This window comes from Tyto alba, unplaced genomic scaffold (assembly GCF_018691265.1).
Source record: "Tyto alba isolate M040663 unplaced genomic scaffold, T.alba_DEE_v4.0 Super-Scaffold_5, whole genome shotgun sequence".
Classification (NCBI taxonomy): domain Eukaryota; kingdom Metazoa; phylum Chordata; class Aves; order Strigiformes; family Tytonidae; genus Tyto; species Tyto alba.
In genome coordinates, this window is record NW_024881326.1 from 8,313,252 (window position 1) to 8,331,626 (window position 18,375).

Consider the following 18,375-nt stretch of genomic DNA (forward strand, 5'->3'; position numbering starts at 1 on the left):
TAGTCTCTTCCACAGCCGTGTTTACTCTTTTAAAGAACCTTTATGCGAGATCTAGGTCAAGCTTCCATCAAAATATATGCCACCAATTGCAGTTTCCCTTGGCTTTCAACGGTGTGCAGCATGACTTTTGCAGAAAAATGGGAAAAAGGTCTTGACAACTTCACAATATGTCTTTTATTTTCATTATGGACTACAGAGTTCTGACATTAGAAATGTTTTCATTTTTGTGTTCTAATATAAGAAAATAAGAGTTGATACTAATGTTATGGAATACAACAGTAACTGAATTCAGAGAATCTATAGAGCCTACATTCAAAAATGGAGAGTTGTGTGATAATCAAACTTCTCAATATAAATCTTGAGCGTGAGTGTGAAAATGGGCTGAAAGAGGTAGTTCGCTTCTGTGATCACCAGGTGATTCTACATCTCTTGCATTGGTGTAAATCAATATTAAAATCGGTCCATTATGAACACCAGAACAAGCTGGACCTGATATAGGAGATGACTAAAAGAATCTGAAAGGAGAAATGCAGGGAATTACTTGGTTATCTTAGTCCCTCAAATGGTTAGATTTTTTTAGTATTTCCCTCCCTCCACTTTTGACCCTTTTAACAAGGTCATTTGCATCACATTGCATTGCGAAGTGAGAACCCTGAGCTTACATCACTGAATGAAAGATGACCTGGTCCTCTGAAGTGACGTTCAGGTTGAAACAGGAGCAGGGGGCTTGAGCAATCTCTCAGGAAGCATCATCAAAGCTGGACTTTGTGCAGTAATGGGGGAGAGGGAGGGGGAGAAGGGAGCTGTGTGAAAAAGGAGCACTGAGTTAGGGCTGGGGGTTACTTGCAGGTCCTTCAGTCTGCACCTCTACTTCACAATAGGTGGGTGTGTCGCTCGCTGCCTGTCCCAGCCCCCACTCCAGATAAGCTCACCAACACCTCCAGGACTTACCTGGGTGGTGTCAAGTTCCTGTTGGAACTGAAATTTCAAACTCCTCAGCAGACTGTGGGCTAACGACAACTACCACCAGCCGAAAATATCTGTAGACGTCTACATTTTGTGCTTATATGAATAAGCAATGAAGCAAGTGGATAAATTCGGGTTTTTCTGCCTCCTGGTGGATGTCAGTATTTTATTCAAGACTACAGGGGCGTTTTCTGTGAGGGCCTCTGTAAGTTTATTCTATTTCAACAGCACCAGCAACAGGTCTGCGTCCGAGCAGTGTGAATGCGGCCTGTACGGATTACATTCGCCTCTGCTTAGTGCTCGGGGGCTTGTGGGCATTCCTAAATCTGCTAATCTTCAAGCCTGCGATGCAAATACCCAGTTCACCATCACAAAACCACCGTGGATAGCACTGATTGAAAGAGGCAATTGCAGTTTTGCTGAAAAAATTAATGTGGCAGCCAGGAGGGGTGCAACGGCAGCTGTGATCTACAACGTGCTGGACAAAGGCAGCAACACCGTCCTGATGTCGCATCTCGGTGAGTATCACAGCGTGAAGCGCTCAAACCTGATCATTCCTCTGGGGTTTGGTCCAGGACAGCACCGTCAGGCTATGAGGTAGCAGTTGTGTTTGTGGATGGTGGTTGCTTTAGTCAAGAAGTCGAATGGAAAAAAAAAAAAAAAAAGTGTATTCTGCAGTTTGAGTCTTGACTTCAGTACTTGGTATACTCTGCTGTTACTTTCTGAGCTTGGCACAGAGTAAACCCGTAGTGCCTGCTTTGAAGGCACTAGTTTATTTTTCGAGGTTAGGGGACACGAACCTACAGGTGTCTGCAGCATAGGTATGTGCTTTGCAGATTGCAAGCCAGATCTTACTTTTTTTTTTTCCTCTAAATTGTTCTAATCCTTTCTGAATAGTGGCTGATCTCAGCCTCTTCTAGAATTCCTGAATTCCTTACTGAAAGGTTAGACAAAATGATTGGAATCGCCAGTTCTGGCCCTAATAGCTATGAATCTGTCATTAGGGAAGAACTGAGAAGCTAATCGTGATACTGTATTGCTTGGCTTTTATTTCTGTGTGTGTTCCTCTAGGTCAACCTGCCTAATAGGCACTTCAGTACAAGGCATTTGTATATGTAGCTAATTCCTCAAAACACATTTCAGTAGAGCTGCACTAGGAATCCTTTGGCTTAAGCGTTGCTTGTCTGATTTTGTGAGCAAGCTGAGCAATTTTTAACCCGGAGATGAGCCAGCATTTTACTGCTCACATCCCCGTGCTGGTTTGGGTTGCCACTGGGGGCGGCTGTTGGCTGTGGAGCTCGCACCTGGGCGGCTCACGGGAGTCAGCCACCGCCAGCTGTTGAGCAGCCTGGCTCAGGATCCCAGCTATGGGCCTGTAGCAGCATCACAGGTGCTTTACGAACCTAACCATCCTGTGAGGCTCAGGTGAAAAAAAAACAAAAAAACAAAGCAAAGCAAAACAAAAAAAAGCACCGTAAATAAGGTATTGAACAATATAGTGGAAAAGGTGCTGTACGGCACTGAAAGTGCAGCGGCTTGTTGTACTGCACAGCCAGTTTTGACTCTCCTGATACCACTACAGAGCTAGTGTTTGCAAACGGAGCTTACATGTTTTACCTTAAATGCATGGCCAATAAACCAAAGCTTTTTTCTACCTCTGGAGAAAGAGTGATTTAGGTTTCAGTGGCCAGCATGTCAAGACTCAGATCAATTTGCTTTTTTAATTCAATTTTGGAGCGTGCCAGCTCATACTAACACTGGATGAATAAAGAAAGAATTGTACTGGCTTTATGTAGATGCAAAATTGGTGCCAGCTGTGTTTCTTGCAAGCAGTGGTGGCCCCAGCTGGCCCAAGGCATGAGCGCGGTGGTAGCAGGGCAGCCGGTTTCCCTGGAGGTTGGCAGAGGAGAATGAGATGTAACCTTGTTTAAACATGCTGGTAACTAGGAAGTCAGAAACCGGAGAGTTAGACTAGACTCCAGAAATAAGATAATTATTTAGGATGAGCTCTGAAAGCAGACCCTAATTTTTCAGATTGTTTTTTCTAAAACTAAAGAGATTTTTTTAAATCTTTAAAGCAACAGATATATCACCCAGGAGTATATTTCATGAGACATGAAGTCCATTGTTTTTAATTTCATTAATTTCATTTTCTCAAAGACAAACTGCAGTTTTTATAGGACTACTTTCTATAGTCGTCCTATAGGACTAAAGTGGATGTTATGATCTATTTGGTGGAAAAGATCCAGTAGTCACGTCTGTTAAACATGGTGATGGCAAAATACTTCAGTGAGATGAGCTCTTTGTCTAGTTCAGTATAAAAGAAGCATCTTCTCTCTGTACTTGTTTCCCTCACTGCAAAGTGTGGAGCTATACGTTCTTTATGTAAAACGGAAAAAGCCTGGGAGAGGGGTGATCACTACAGCACAGCGGTTAGAGCAAAAGAGTGCGTGGAGATGATTTGGGTTTTTTACAGTAGATTTGTTGACAGGATGGAACTCTCCTGTTTGGCTGGTATCTGCCAATGGTGGCATTGCCCAAAGAGGTCTGAGGAGACTTGGGGGGTTAATCCTCTCTGCTGTTTGGGTAGGGGACCTCTGGAGATGGGATGCCCTGTTGGCAGAGCAGCGAGAGAAAAATCTGCCCTGCTGCTGCCAAGTGATCTGCGAGCTCCTGATTAAACAAGGAGCAGCAGCCTCCGGGGTTATCGGCCGGCTCTCAACTGGTGCCAGCCCTGACATCTTCAGTCATCCATCAGTATTGCTCTGCTACTGTGCAGGGCTATAGGAATCCCATCACTTTGGTTACTTATTAAGCCTTGAGGGCTTGGCCACAGTTTCACAGAATCATAGAATACCATATTGGAAGGGACCTCAAGGATCATCTGGTCCAACCTTTCTTGGCAAAAGCACAGTCTAGACAAGTATCCAATATTGGGGAAAACTGCCTTAGTTTCCCGCTGTCCTCCTGCCTTCCTGCTGACTTTAACATAAAATCAATAAACTTTCTAGCCAACCTTATTTCTGTTACAACAGTACAATATGATGTGTGTATTTCACATCATAAAGCACCCCCTCAGTCTTACAGCAATGAAATGGTTTGTTCTGGGCAAAGTTCAGGTGTGCAGGAAATGTTGGTAATTTAAAGTTGCTGAGAAGGAACAAAGATAATATAGCTCCCCTCCTGGTGACCCCTCCCTCATCCTTTACCACAGTTCCTTTTACCTGTCACCAGTTTTACCTGTTATTGGGTATTAAGTTATTGTTACACACACACACAAGATAAAATTGATACATTATTAGCTTTTACTATGGAAAATTTTAGAGGTCAAGGTATTAGCAACTACTTTCCCATTCCTCTCTGATTACACAAATCACTGATGGGAAAATGCTCTACTTTAATCTGAAATATTTTCTGTAGGTGTTTATGTCTTATTTGCATGAAGGTAGATTGATCCAATGGTACAGAGACTAAGCTTTTGCTAGAAGAAAAATGTCTCTTTTTAGCAGTTCCAGCACTTGATTTTCTCTGGAAAGGAAATGGAATATGCATCTGTAAAAACATTTTTCCAGCACTGCTCCTTGAAACTTAAATGGAAATTCCAGGAATTATGAAGTTTTTGAAACATAGCCAGAATTAATCAAGGTATTTTGGGGCTCCTTTTTTAGTAACAAATACCAGACCACAGAATAACAGTGTTCTGCAAAGTAAGTTATGAAGCAGCTGGTTTGGGCCCATGCTTTGTGAGCAGGGCTGGCATGGGCCAGTGGAGGGCTGTATCCTCTTATCACTGTGATGTTTTTTCCTTTTTTCCAGTTCATTTACAGGAGAAAATTGGAGACTGGCAATAGGAGCATAAAAAAAAAAAAAAAAAAAAAAAACAAAAAACAAACAAGCAAACAAACAAAAAAAAAAAAAACAACAACCAAAACAAAACACAAACAAAGCACAAAGCCCCCACCATTATTGCTGCTATTTGGATACTAGTTCAATATCGCAGCTAAGCTAAAATATCAGGTGTGTTCTGAAAGGTTTTCTTCAAGGGATTTACTAAGTGAAAGGGAACTTACTAGTTAAAGCCTCCAAGACTCATGAAGAACAGTACCCTGGCAGCAGAACTGTTGTACAACAGGAGCAAGCAGGTATCTCTGTCTGCACAATAGAAATAATTTGCAATCCTGACAATAATTGAAAAAAATAGTTGTGGATCTGTGTTTCCTTCCAACTTGTTTCCTGGATATTCTGTAGCCTCAAAGTCTAACTTTTGTTATCTCAGAAGTATTTTGAGATAGGATCTTATCAGCTGTTGGTGCAATACCTATCATAAACTTATGGGCTAAATGCCTGACAATGGAGTTTGGTATTATCTTTTGTTCTGAAAGCTGGTATAAAAAGTTGCCCAGGTTCCCCATCTGAACTCCCTAAAATATCATTGCTTATTTGATCTTCAGAGTAATTTCAGTTTTATAGGACATTTTGTGTCATCTCCTCTGTTTACTATAGAAAAATCCAGGCTCCCTGTCCTAGCTTTGAACAGCCTGTAGGACCTGCATTTGAAAGCAAATGAACTTCCAAGAACGTCCATGCAAAGCAGATGCCATGAACTTCCCTTTTTGTTTATTCCTTGTGAAGTAAGTGGCTCTGCTAACGGCAGTCCCGATGCCCTCATGAAGTCAGTGATCTGATAGCGTAGACTAAACTCCTCTACTTATTGCCTGAGAAAATCATCTAAGCGGCCTCACGTCTGTGATGCGGTGGGAGGTGCAGATGCCGGGAGGGCAGCGGCTGGAAGGGTGAAGCACATAGTCCTTCACACGTGGGAGCTGACACTGCAAGGAGAGGCTGGGAGAGCTGGGGCAGCTCCGTCTGGAGAAGGCTTGAGGGGTTCTCATCTATGTGTACAAAATTCCTGACGGGGCCAGTGAGGGTAAATATGATGGAGCCAGACTCCTCTTAGTGGTGCCTAGTGAAAGAAATAGATGCAATGGGCACAAACAAGAAATTACCTAAGAAAATCTTCACTGCGAGGGTGGGTGAACAGCGTGGCAGGTTGCCCAGAGAGGTTGTGCAGTCTCCATCCTTGGAGATAATCAAAACCTGACCGGACACAGCCCTGGGCCACTGTCTCCAGCTGCCCTGCTCAGAGCCGGGTGGGACTGTCCAATCTCCAGAGCAGACAGTCTTTTCCTCCCAGAAAGGCTTCTGAGCAGCCCTAAAAATCCCTGTGGGCTGTGCTCACCTCTGCAGAGTGCAGGCTTCCAGAGAGCTGTGTTCAGGCCTGGGATTTTCCAGAGCCCCCAGAACATGGATCCAGCAAAGCCCAGGACCTCACCACACTGACATTTAGTACTGTTTCTTTAGCTTCCAAGGTAATCAGTGTGATGAGCACTGGGTTTATTTCAGGCGACTACATACTGTGACCCACTTGTTCATCCATAAACTTGGTGGTGAAAATATACAGGGAGCTCAGATTCTGCTTCAGTGGAAAATCAGCAGGTTTGTCCTGGGACCACAGCGTGGCTCTCATGAGCTTCCTCAGTTAATAAAGCTCAGGAGAAGCTTTGCAAAACTTTAACTGCCAGAACCAGAAAAAGAAGCCAACCTGCTGGCTAACCATTTCCCCTAAAAAGAGAAAGGTGGCATCCTCTGTTTAACCTGCTGGAAACAATGAACAAAAGAAATATTTGCATCTAATAGAGTCAATCATTCTGGCTTCTAAGTACAAGCATGTAATATACTACAGAACATTCACAGCTTTTCTCCGTCACTTATCAGCGTAACCTTTCTTATCAGTCATGCCATTGAAGTTAAAGTTGTGTTAGTTGTTACAACCCAAAAACTGAAGAGAAGAAAAATGTAATGGTGGCAGCCTGGTGGTCACCTGCAGGTATGAGAGAAATGAGTCCTCAGGGGCACTGCAGAATGAGCCAGAGAGGGTCAGCCCCTGGTGTCTCTTCTCCACACTGGCACCACTGTGAGGAATGCACCTTCAGAGGAATACGATGAATGCCAGCGAGGCAAACTGTAAACTGCCTGAGTGTAATCGCCTGAGCAAGGAGCTGGGCATGGATAGCTAAGGGGAAAATGCTCAAGAGAGGCTGAGTTTAAATTCTGATGTCCTTTAAGGCTCCTGTGGTTCAGGGCATTTCTCAGGCCGAGACTCAGAGCTTGGAACCCAGATGGATTTAATCATTTCATTATTGTCTCTCACTGTGTTTCGGGAAGGTGCCTCCAGGTGAAGCACAGAGGGTGTGGTTGAGACCTTTTTCTTCAGGAGCTCAGTGCACTGACTCACACCAGGGGAGAGCTGGATTTAGTTCCTTTTATCACCTGAGAGGATTCAAACCCATTTTCTTGCTTCCTTGAAGATCCCCGAGCTTCAGGCTGTGCTGGGGAATACGCCTTTGGCACTCGTGACGTTGCAGGAAAGCAGAGCCGATTGCTGGCCCTTCTCAGACTGGTGCACATGTAGAAGCAGGACAGCAGGTGCTTGAAGTAAATAAGTAGTTTTGTGAGCAAATTAACTAACAAAGAGGGATTTTTGTCCAAACACCTGTCCTCTGTCTCCCTATACCCTCTCTGACTCCATATGCGTAATGTTTTCCTCTTTTCCCCCTTCCTGTCCCTGTGATTTCACCTCTGTTCCCATCACAAGCTCAAGAGTCCTTCTGCTTCCTTGTTCCTCAAACCAATAAACCCCACTCTCTCACAGGTGGGCTTCTCCCTGGGCAGAGGCCCTCGAGAGCTGGCAGTCCAAAGACAGCACGTGGCTGCTGAACCTCAGGTTTCTGCCTCCCCTGAGGGACCTGCAGGAACCGATGGGGATTTCTGTTCTCTAACCAGCTGCTGATGTTAAAAAAATGGTGGGAAACTTCTTGAATTTTCCAAGCTTTTGGCTGAGTTCTGTCATCAGTGTAGGCAAGTAGGAAAGTTATCTGTGGGGAGGAGGGATGAGGACAGAAAGGAAAATTGTATGCTTGCATAACTTGTTTCCTTTGAAAACCAAACCAAAAATGAGGCAACTTCAGATTTTGGAGGTGATCTAAACAGCAACTGATCAGAGGCTTTCAGAATACTTTTTGGACACAAATTTCACTAAGTCTCTTTCAGGCTCAGCCTTTTGTTTCTTTTAAAATTCTTACTGCAATTTACTGTCCTGTCTACTTACCTCCTAGTCCAGCTGGCTTTCTAATTAAGGACTTATACAGTGTCTTTACGGGAAAAAAAAAAAAAAAAAAAAATAAACAACTTACAAAATCAGTGGAAGTGTTTCCTTTGATTTCAGTGGATTCTAGAGTGTGCCAGTTGCACATGGAAATGTTAGGTCAGCAAGTGTGCAATAAGCTATGCCACCTTTTTTTAGAGGTGTATTTATTACTATCTCACTTAGAAATTAACTATAAATGTTGTAGTTATTTTTATAAGTTATTTAGAAGATATGATAACAAGGGCCATCAGTTTGTTTGCAGTGGTCAGTTTTCAGTTACAATTTACTGTTGCTTTCTATGCAATTGTCCAGACGGGTTAGTGAAGCCATAAAAGGATCACCTGCATCAAAGTGAATTACCATGTGCATCCCCCTGAAGAATGTAAATGTTAATGAAAAAAGTCCAAAATACAAATGTTATTTGTACATAAATCAAAAATCTATAAATGTAATTATTTGCTACGACTAGGGTCCATTTCACACTCGGAGAAGAGCTTGCAGGCAGTGGGCTGCCCTCTTCCCAAGCTGTTTTCCCAAGCTGTGGCCTTGAGCATCTTTGCATCAGCTGCGCAAGGGTGCAAAAGGCACAGAGGAAAAGCCATCCGTGGTTTACAATTTCTTCCATTGACAAATCGTTTAGTCTAGAGCTGATCTTTGGTGTTGACAGTTCCACGGCCCCCTCAGAGAGGGCATGAGTGCCAGCTGCTCCTGGCTGTGAGCTGTGATGGCTGCCTGGTGCTGGGTGGCCCTTGGGGAGCTGGGGTGATCCCGTAACCCCCCCAGCCATCAGCTGGGTCCAAGCACGAAACCCCTAAATCTCACACACCTTCCCAGAGAGGATTTTCTCCTTCATGGCTTTTCCATTTGAATGCTTTGCTCTAATGCTTGTTTCTTCCTCCTGGGCCCCTCCCTGGGGTTCTGTCTCTGCTGGGGTGGCAAGTGCATCCTACAGCTTATCAACAGCTCTTGGGGGAGGGAGGAAAGAACTAGAGAGCCTGGCAAGTGTGTGGCCTGTTGTGGCCATTGGCAAATTTCCCACTGACATTACCCGGGTCATTGAAGTTTGTCACAATGGTCTTAATTATGCTGATGTCCTAATTATGCTGTAAAAGCTGAGCTTTTACATTTGTGTGATCTTAAAAGCCCCTATTCAGAGCATTCCTACTTTCAGCTGGAGTCACTGCTGAGCTTTCCCTGTTGGATGCAGGGAGGGTTTCTCACAGAGGCCTGTGCAGATTTGATGGAGATAAAGCCAGAACTGAAACTGAGCATACTTCTACCTTGGATGACAAAGCTCCTCAGGCATGTGCTACTGATTTCTGGAGTAGCTGTGATCTGTGGCCCTGTAGTTTGTGCATATGCACAAACCAACCCAGAAAGGGCAAACATTTTGACTTGAACTAATTTCTTCCTCAAAGGGCCAAATGTCAATATGTTCTGCTCTTGAGGATGTGTTCAGACTTGCAGTCACCAGATGCTCCTCAGTTGGTCAACTGCATTACATGTATTATATGGAAAATCTCGTTCCCCAGGCTGAATGGAGATTGCCCAACACACTGCAGGGGAAGGAAACCACTGATTCAGTCCCCTGCTTGGAAACTCCACTGTCACTGAATAAAGACCACCACTGAATCAACAGGCCTGAGTAGAATCATGCTTCAGCTCCATGTGAAACCAAAACAGACCAGAAGTATGTGTTGTCTGGCAAGTTCTGGCCTTATATATTTGTTTGTTTGTTTGTTTTAGTTTTTCAGAGGAATTGTAGATGATTTTTTTGCTCAAGGATCCTTGTAGTCACCTGTAGGGAATGCTTTTATTTTGACTTTAATTTGCTTGCATGTCCTAGATATTGCTTATTTCTATTTATCAACCAGCTTCCTTTGAAATGAAAGATGGAAAACATAGTTCCATTAAATTGCAAGTGTCTTTGATGGGAAGAAGAGTGCATGTGTACTTTGGTTGGTGTCTGAGCACCCATCCCTTTTGTACCTTCTGCCTCTGCTGACAGTGTTTTGCCCATATTTTCTGGGGTGGTAGAGGGCACATGTAGCACTGTCACAACGATTTGTCCCACTGTGTCAGAAATACAGAGGAACAATATTTGCTTCCCTGGCACTGGGGACTATTGCGCACATTTGGCTAGCCGAGGGAAATCACTTGGTGCCAGCGCACAGGGCGATCTGACGCACTTTTGTTTCCATGTCCAACGAACAGAGAGTTGTAGGCTGGAGTTTCCAAGTTGTGTTAGAGCCAAACAAGCTCGCAAACTCATAATGAAACTTAGCTGGAACTGGCAACCTCCATGTACTTTCTGCATCTAGTCACAAGGATCACCTCAGACTCTCCTGGAAGCTCCTAAGCCTTGCAGGCAGGAGGTGGGGAGGTTTCCAGCCTCTACACCTCATCCAGCTTGAGCCTGTCTTCTTTGTAAAGCAGCGAAGAACCACAAGTTCCATTCTCCTATATTTTTTTTTTTTTTTTCCCACTAGCTTAAAAACTTGGGATGCTTTAGCCCACATTGTTGCCTACTCTGGAGCAAGTCACCAGCCCAAGACCCTTCCTTTGCCGGTCATGGACATGAGCTGGTTTTGGATAGGGAAATGCAACATCTGTTGTCTTTAACTTGTGATTCAGGGTAATATTTGTTCATGGATTTTTTTGTCCCATGACATTCAGTCCTGGGTCTCATTTTAGGGCACTCCTTTTCATTTCTTTTTCCATATTTATCAGTGCTTCTCCTTTCCACTTTGTTGTTCAGTGGAGATGGCCCAGAGACTCGGTTCAGATCCATACACAGCGCTTGGAGGGTTCAGTGCCAGCCCCTGTAATGCTTTGCCCTAACAGAGATTTCCTGTGTCCGTGTGAGCTTTCTGTCAAAGACAGAGATCCAGAGCTGGATAGCTGAACAAGAAGCAAATTCAGTTTTGAACGACATGAACGTACAGGTCTCTCATCAGCAAGATGCTCCTAGTGATCTGGCTTTAAAGTAATATTTATAATTTTTTTTTTTAATCTTTAAAAGAGATGTTTAAATATTTACTTGAATAAGATAAAGCTCCAGTTAATGATAGGGTCCAACCCTGTAGAAGGCAGTGACAGTGTTCACAGGATTTCATTTTGTTTATCTGAAAGTCATGCCCTACTTTCTGAACTTCTCAGAGCCTCCACCAATAGCCATGGGGAAAAAATGAAAAGCAAAATTATGGAGGTTAAGTTTTAAATAATAAAAATATTATAAGGTTAGGAAAATCAGATCTGTGCCAGGAATTCCTTTATACTGTACTTATTTTAGATGTAATTATGCTTCTGGTTTTGTGGGAGCCCATTAATGCTACTTACCCTATCATTGTCACATCTGTAGTCAACATGGGCTACAGTGCTTTTAATATCAGAAACTTTTAGAAAGCCCTCACAAAGAAATGTAGCAGAAGTAAACTGCACTACTTGATAATATGTTGTACTACGTGTGTCTGGCCTCTTTCTCCAAAACAAAACGTGCTGTCTCCAAACTATAAAATCTCAGCTTTTTATGTAAAGGAAGGAAAAAATAACAGCAACAACAACAACAAAAACCAAACAAAAGCCCCCAAACCAAAAAAAAACACCAGTGAAAAACCTGTATCAGCCCTCCTTTTGCCTGGTCCCTCCAGATTTCCTGGTAGCAGTAGCTATTTTTAATTGCTATGCAATGTGCACCTTTTCTGTTGTGAATTATATGTAACTGAACTGAAAGCCATCAGACAAACCATATTTTTTCAAACAGAAGTAAAGGATACACTTCAGTAAGGCTTCAGATCTGTTTATTAATTATCATTCTGGAAGACGATTTAATGAATGAGAGCCTAGAGAGTTCTCAATGTGAGATATGCAGCTTAAAATAGGTATAACTGGCATGCTGTTTTTAAAACATATTGTTTCAGCTCTGCTGGGGTGTCCCTCTGTGCTCTGACACTGTCCCAGCCAGCTCACCCGGCTCCTCTCGGTCGTGTGGCCCGCGGGAGCCGCTAACCGTGCCGCGATGCGCAGGGGCTGGCGGCCTCTTGCAGGTGGCTTCCCTGCCAAGCCAAGCACGGCTGATGTCTTCCAGTGTTCACTCCGAAGGACTGACCACCGTTTGTCTGCACAAGCATCTCCTTTTTTGCCCCGGTACAAACACTTGACTTCCTTTGTTTTGCTAGCCTGAGAAATTCCTCAGCCATGGTGAACAAGCTTTCCGTTAGTGCCTGCTGTTTGCTTACTCGATTATTTTCAAGCAAGTGGAAACATTGCCTGAGCAAGGAATTAGAAACGTGGTACCAAAATGCCCACAATCACATTTAGAGCAATTTTGTTTCCTGTTACCACTCTCTGCGCCGCGCGGTGAGAAGTTCGGGTTTAGGCTCCGTGTTCATTCTGGTGAGATTACCAAATGTGCTGTGGACGTTTTGCCACCGGGCAGTAGCCTGCACAGCCTGTGTGTTTCTGGGCAGCTGCCGAAGCGCGGTGCCGTTGGTTACCCCCACCCCAAGGCGGGCGGGAGCCGGGGGGCAGCGGGGACCCGGTCGGCTCCCGGGCAGCCCGCCTGCCGCAGAAACACCTCCGCACCCGTGTGCAACTGCAGCATCTGCACCCGTGCTGCAGCTTTATTATACTCATGTTACAAACTCTAAGGTAGGGAAGCAAAAGAGACCGTGGCTAGGCCTTATATGCAAAATCCTCATAGTTATAGGAAATTTTGTATCCTGAGGAGGTTCCAAGTTTTGCCATTGGTCCAGTTTTGTCTTTGTGAAAATGCCAGAGCTAAACATCCCTAAAGCTCTGGAGGCATCTGAAGCTGAGTGGTTTGGCTGCTGTCCATTGCATAACGCTTGGTTATATTTTCAGTGTTGTTAAGTTGTTCCCTTCACCTACATGGAACAGGTTTCAAAACAAAACCATGTCTCTCTCATTGCTTACAGATACACTACTTACTATAGCTAGACACTTTACTGTTGAAAGAACTTGTCTACTTAGATGTGGAATGAGAAAATCAGAGGTTTGTTTAGGTTAGGGCAAAAGGGCTCGCTCAGTAATCTTTACTTGTTTAGCAATATTGATCTTTAGCAAATCACTTCATCTGTTCTTCATTACCTGCTCTGCACGCTGCTGTTTCGGCAGCAAAACCAAACGCTGATCTCCCTGTGCTACTGAGCTACAAACCCCTGTGGATGCCATGCTGGCAGAGGTGGACACCGGTGGAGCGGGTTGGTTTCGAAGCCCTTGCTCCCGGGTTTTGGGGTTGAGTCGGGTTTGACTGCGTAACGCTCGTTGTCCTGAGTTTAGCACAGGTGCAAGGGAAAGAAAATGAACACCATAGATCAATGCCGAGTTACCGGTTAATCAGCCCCATGGATTCAGAATCAGCCAAAAGGCTTCACTAAAAACTAAGCAGTGCCGACTCATATCAGAAAAGGTTTAACTCTGTGTTTACACTAATTTTGTTGGCGATTGCATAGGCAGCGGTTGATCTTGTCCCATGTAAACACTGCACAGGAATAATCCTTTCTAAACGATGGGCTCCCATCCAGAGACCCAGCCTGTGCATAGTGACACGTGGCCATTTGGGGATGTGCTTGAGTGGCTGCCAGTGCTGGGGGCGATCCCTGTGGCGCAGCTGGTAGGAGCGGGGCCTCTCAATCAGAAAAGCGGCTCTGTGGAGAAGAGGAGCTTGAAATGTTCTTGTTTCTCTTGTTATCTTCCTTTCTTGCCTCCAATTCCCTGGCCGGGCTCTACAGCATGACACGTTCATGTTTGCAGCAATTCTGCAAGCCCTCTGACTGCCCTGCCTGATGCAGGACAACTTAGCAAAAATGTGTATGTGCTGGAGCAAGGGACTTTTGAATGCAAACTGTCTCCCCGAGAAGGAACTGCAGAGTCCTGAAGAAGCGTGACTTTTCATTGTGAGCCGCATAGATCAAATAATAGGTAACACTGCAAACACAGCTAATACATAAATAAAAAAAGGTGGTTTGGGTTGATATGGTAGGTTTATAGTGTGTCTAATGACACAGTGAACAATGGCTGGTGAGTTAACACAGCTAACCTAGTGCTCTATAAACCAATTCCAGGCAGGACTGATACCGTGTGTGTTGCAGAGTGTTCAGCAAATATTAACTCAGCGGCATGAAGTGGGCTTGGTCATGGCTGGGCAGTGGGTGCTAGTGCTGCTGTGCTTCAGGGCTGCTGTGGGGACGGCCCTTTCGGGGGGTCCCCACGGGCCTCCTGGGAGCCCTGGTGCTCTGTTGGCTGCAGGCACCGGGGCAGAGTGCGGGGGAGGCAGACTGGAGGAGGGTCACCCAACTGTGCTGGGAGGTGATGGAGGGGGTGATCCACTCTTCTCCTGGGTGCCATCTGGGGGGCCGCCCGTCTCCCCTGAGAGGTGATGTCAGGAGGAATCACCACTTCTGAGAGGTGAGCGGGGTGGGTGACCTACTGTACCCCCCTCTGGGAAGCAACCAGGGGCGCTGACCCACCGCCCTGGGAGGCGATCCGGCGAGCAGGACCCCCCGCTGCCGGGTGCGCCCACAGCTGCAGCGCTCAGCACCCCTCGGCGGGGTCCCCGCTCCGGCTGCCGCGGGGTGCGGCGGGCCGGGGACACCCGGCGGGGGGTTCCCGCGGCGGGGGGGGGGGGTGTGGGGAGGGGAGGCGTGCCGCGGCGGGGGCGGCCCCGCTCCTCCCCCGTGGGCGGTGGCGGCGGCGGGGCGATTTTAGGCGGCGGCGGGGCCGTGCCGTGCCGTGCCGTGCCGTGATGTGGTCGGGGACCGCGCTGCTGGCGCTGGCCGCGCTGCTCTGCGCCGCCCCCCCGCCGGGTCCCCGTGGGGGGGGGGTGGTGGCGGCGGCGGCGTGGCCGGCCTGGGTGAACGTGTCGTGGGAGGACGGCTCGGACCGCAACCGGAGCGGCTGGGAGGCGAGCGAGAGCGGCCTGTACGGGCTGGACTCGCCGCTGCAGGCGGCCGCGGGGGTGCTGGTGCTGCCCGACAGCCGCGACTCCTTCAACGCCTGCAGCTCCCGCACCAACTTCAGCGGGGCCCCCCCGCCCGGCGGCGGCTCCCCGGGCTGGCTCGCCCTCATCCAGCGCGGCGGCGGCTGCTCCTTCGCCGACAAGATCCGCCTGGCCGCGGACCGCGGTGCCGCCGCCGCCGTCATCTACAACTACCGCGGCACCGGCAACGAGGTGCTGCCCATGTCCCACCACGGTGAGCGGCCGCCGGCTCGGGGCGGGGGAGGGGGGAGCCCCCGAAGGAGGGGCCCGGCGCTGGGAGCTGCCCCCGCCCTCCCCTCGGTAGGGGCCGAGACCGGGCCACGCTGTGGGTCGGCCCCCGGCTGGTTCAGCTGAACGTACCCCGCTTCGGATGCTCTGGAATTTCTTTCTGACTTTTCCTGCACAAGAGTTTCTGCCTGCACTAGCCGGTCCTGTTCAAGGCGCTGCTGTTGTTGAATTTTCTGATTAATGAGTAACGATGTCTGATAGCTGAGGCAGCTCTTGGGGGCCGAGGGCGAGCAGGCGGCTGCCTGAGCTTTCTGGCCTGGGTGGGTGCAGGTGTGCGTGGGGTGAAGGTAGGATTAGCGCCTCCGGTTTGTTTGGGTTTCTGGAATGACCAGGTAGCTGCCCAGAGTTGATGGATGATGGGTTTTTTAAAGCCTGCAATGTCTGAGGAGTAGAGTTGGGTCCTGAAATGGGCTGGGTTTCCACACTCGTGCAGTTTTTCCCCATCTCCTGCACACTGACTGGCTCAGAAATAGGCAGAGTATGAGACTTGCCCATAGGTAACTCTTGACCAGCGAAATGCCACTTCCAGTGCAAGTGGTTAAAGTCCTTCAAAGGTTGTTTTTATTTTGCAGAGGCTGATGACAGAACCTCTCTTCTCTCACTATTGAAGGCCTCCCAGTTGCCAGCAGTTTTTTGAACTGCCGGTCTTTCAAATGGAGGGATGAGATTTGGCTGTATTTCAGCCTAGTGTTTCCTGAGAAACAGCCCTGGGCTGAGAGCTGTGTAACTGCCTTCTGGTGGCAGCGTGAGCAGGTGCCCTGTCTGTGTTGGGACAGGGTGAGCTGGCTTTGGTGGCTCTGTCCAGCCCTCGGCTGTTGGACTGATGTGCACATACCTCATGGGTGTGTTGGTATGCTGCTAAGCAGCACTGCTTTGGGGAAGCCACATCTGGATGTGAAAATGAATAGTGAGTCTTACAGCTTTGACTGGTTTGAAAAACACTTATGTTCTTGCAGCACCCCTCTTGGAAGGGGTGGAGAGGATTTCTGTCTGTTAGCAGTGGAGGGATTTTGGTGAGACAAGGAAACAGTAGCTGCCTCCGGAGGTTCGTTAAGTGCAATCTTAATGAGCTGTATGACTGTCTGTACTCTGTTTTAAGAATTTAAAACATACCATCTGGATGGGCTCTGGCCTTTCTGAGGCAGAGCTTTCTTATGTAATCAAATTGCTGACAAAGGCTACTGAGATCTGGCTATTGCTGGGTGAGTTTCTCCTGCTGAACTGACAGTAGCATCCCTGCTTGGAGCCTCGTTCACTCCATGCCTGCCTCATCCCACAGTTTCTCAAGGACCTGCTTTGGCACTGCTGAATCTGTTCTTGAGGGGAAGGTACATGTGCTCCTGCCCCCTCTTCCATCCTTGCCTTTGGGAGACCTACAGCATCTTAAACTCGCTAGGAGCCATCTCTTGAAATGAGCCATCTGCTCTCTGCAGGGCTGGCTCGAAGAGGAGCTCCCTCCTTTTCCATGCTGTCCTAAGCTTTCTGCTGAGGGATTTATGTCAGAGTGGCTCTAGCTGTCCTGATTATTCTTCACCAGGGGTTATGGGCTCAAGGGCATGCTGAAACTTCCCAGCTGAACTGTATACAAACAGGACAAGGACTTCTTGGGGAAGACAGCTTCTGTCAAACTCCTTATTTCATCTGTGTGACTCCTTGCCATGTCTTAGCACAATTACTGTGCTAAGCTTGTTGATACTGTTGCTTTTATTCCTTGTCCTTGTTTTAGTCCCTCACTTTCACTCCTGTTTCATTCTCCCTTTACTTCCTCTCTGGACTTGACTTTTCCTATCATTGCAGTCATCTGCGAGTCCCAGTTCTCACCTCTTCCTCCAGTGATGCTCTTCCTTCTGCTCAGGGGGCTTTGGTGGCATGCTGTGCTTGGGCCACCCCTGCCCTGTCCCCCTGCTGGGAGCCAATGCTTGCCAGTCAAATTTGACAAATGTTGCAGGCTTGCAACACGTTACAGCCAAGAGGAAGCAAGCTACAAGTCATCAGCCTCATTCGTTTTGCCAAGTGCAGGATATTGCTTGTATAATGCTGATGAGGTATAGTGCCGTAGGCTGAGCTCAAACTTAAGAGGTAAGAACTGGTCATACTGCCCTTTGCAGAACAGTGCTCTGGAATGGGTCTCTTCTGGCCTCCAGCGGTGGCACTGGATGCTCTGACTCTTCTGGAGGCAGTGGTGAAGGTAGCCCTGCTCATTAACAAACAGTTTTTGTGCAACTAGAACTCCCGCTGCTGCTGTAACGGCTGCAGCTGTGCAAATGGTGACTTCACAATCTGGGTTTCCTAATTGGCTTCATTTCTGCTTTATCCAGGCCATCATATGCTGTCAAGTGAAACCAAATGAGGCTGAGCACTTCCTCCAAGCTGAGGCAGTGGGATGTAGCTGGAGGTGGCTTCTCTGGGGCAAGGGGGAGCTAAGCCTCGGGGCTTTCCTGTGTCCCGACATGCCTGGAGCGGCATCTCCTCGCAACTGTGCTGAGGGCTCTTCTCTCTGCAGTGGGGCGCAGGAGCTGCCATCTGCCTGGCAGAGAAGGAAGATGCCTGTGGGTGGGCTTTGATAAAATGTATGGCACAACATGCTTTTCTTTGCAGAACTTTTGGTAGCAACAGAATACAAAGTTGTTAACAGAAGTTAATCTAAAAGTACAGTGTGCATTTTTGGGGCTGCCAAGCTTCAGTTTTGAAGCAACTTTCTTTTTTTAGAGACTTAAATGTGCCTGTATTTGATAGCAGTGATGGTCCTGGTCATTCTGCTTCCAGAGAGTTCTTTTCTTATAATCATCATGTTTAGTCTGACGAATTCTTTATTGCTTGTATCAGTGTTCTGTTTGGAAACTTTTTGGTGTGCCAACTTTAAAAAAAAAAAAAAAAGACCAAAACCCAAACCACCCTGGCAATAAAAACAACA

General features: G+C 47.0%; 1 protein-coding gene across 2 annotated transcripts in view; it reads left to right on the plus strand.

The window, feature by feature from the left end:
* The first annotated feature begins 1,078 nt into the window (after positions 1 to 1,078).
* RNF128 (ring finger protein 128) overlaps positions 1,079 to 18,375 on the plus strand; it is a 42,500-nt gene continuing 25,203 nt past the window's right edge. Inside the window, exon 1 of one of the 2 annotated variants that reach the window (XM_032996165.2) lies at positions 1,079 to 1,484. In XM_032996165.2, coding sequence (XP_032852056.1) covers positions 1,079 to 1,484 — 406 coding nt within the window. Of the gene's footprint in view, positions 1,485 to 14,902; positions 15,388 to 18,375 lie in introns of those variants that run through there. The other variant, XM_042807529.1, reaches the window with a different exon arrangement.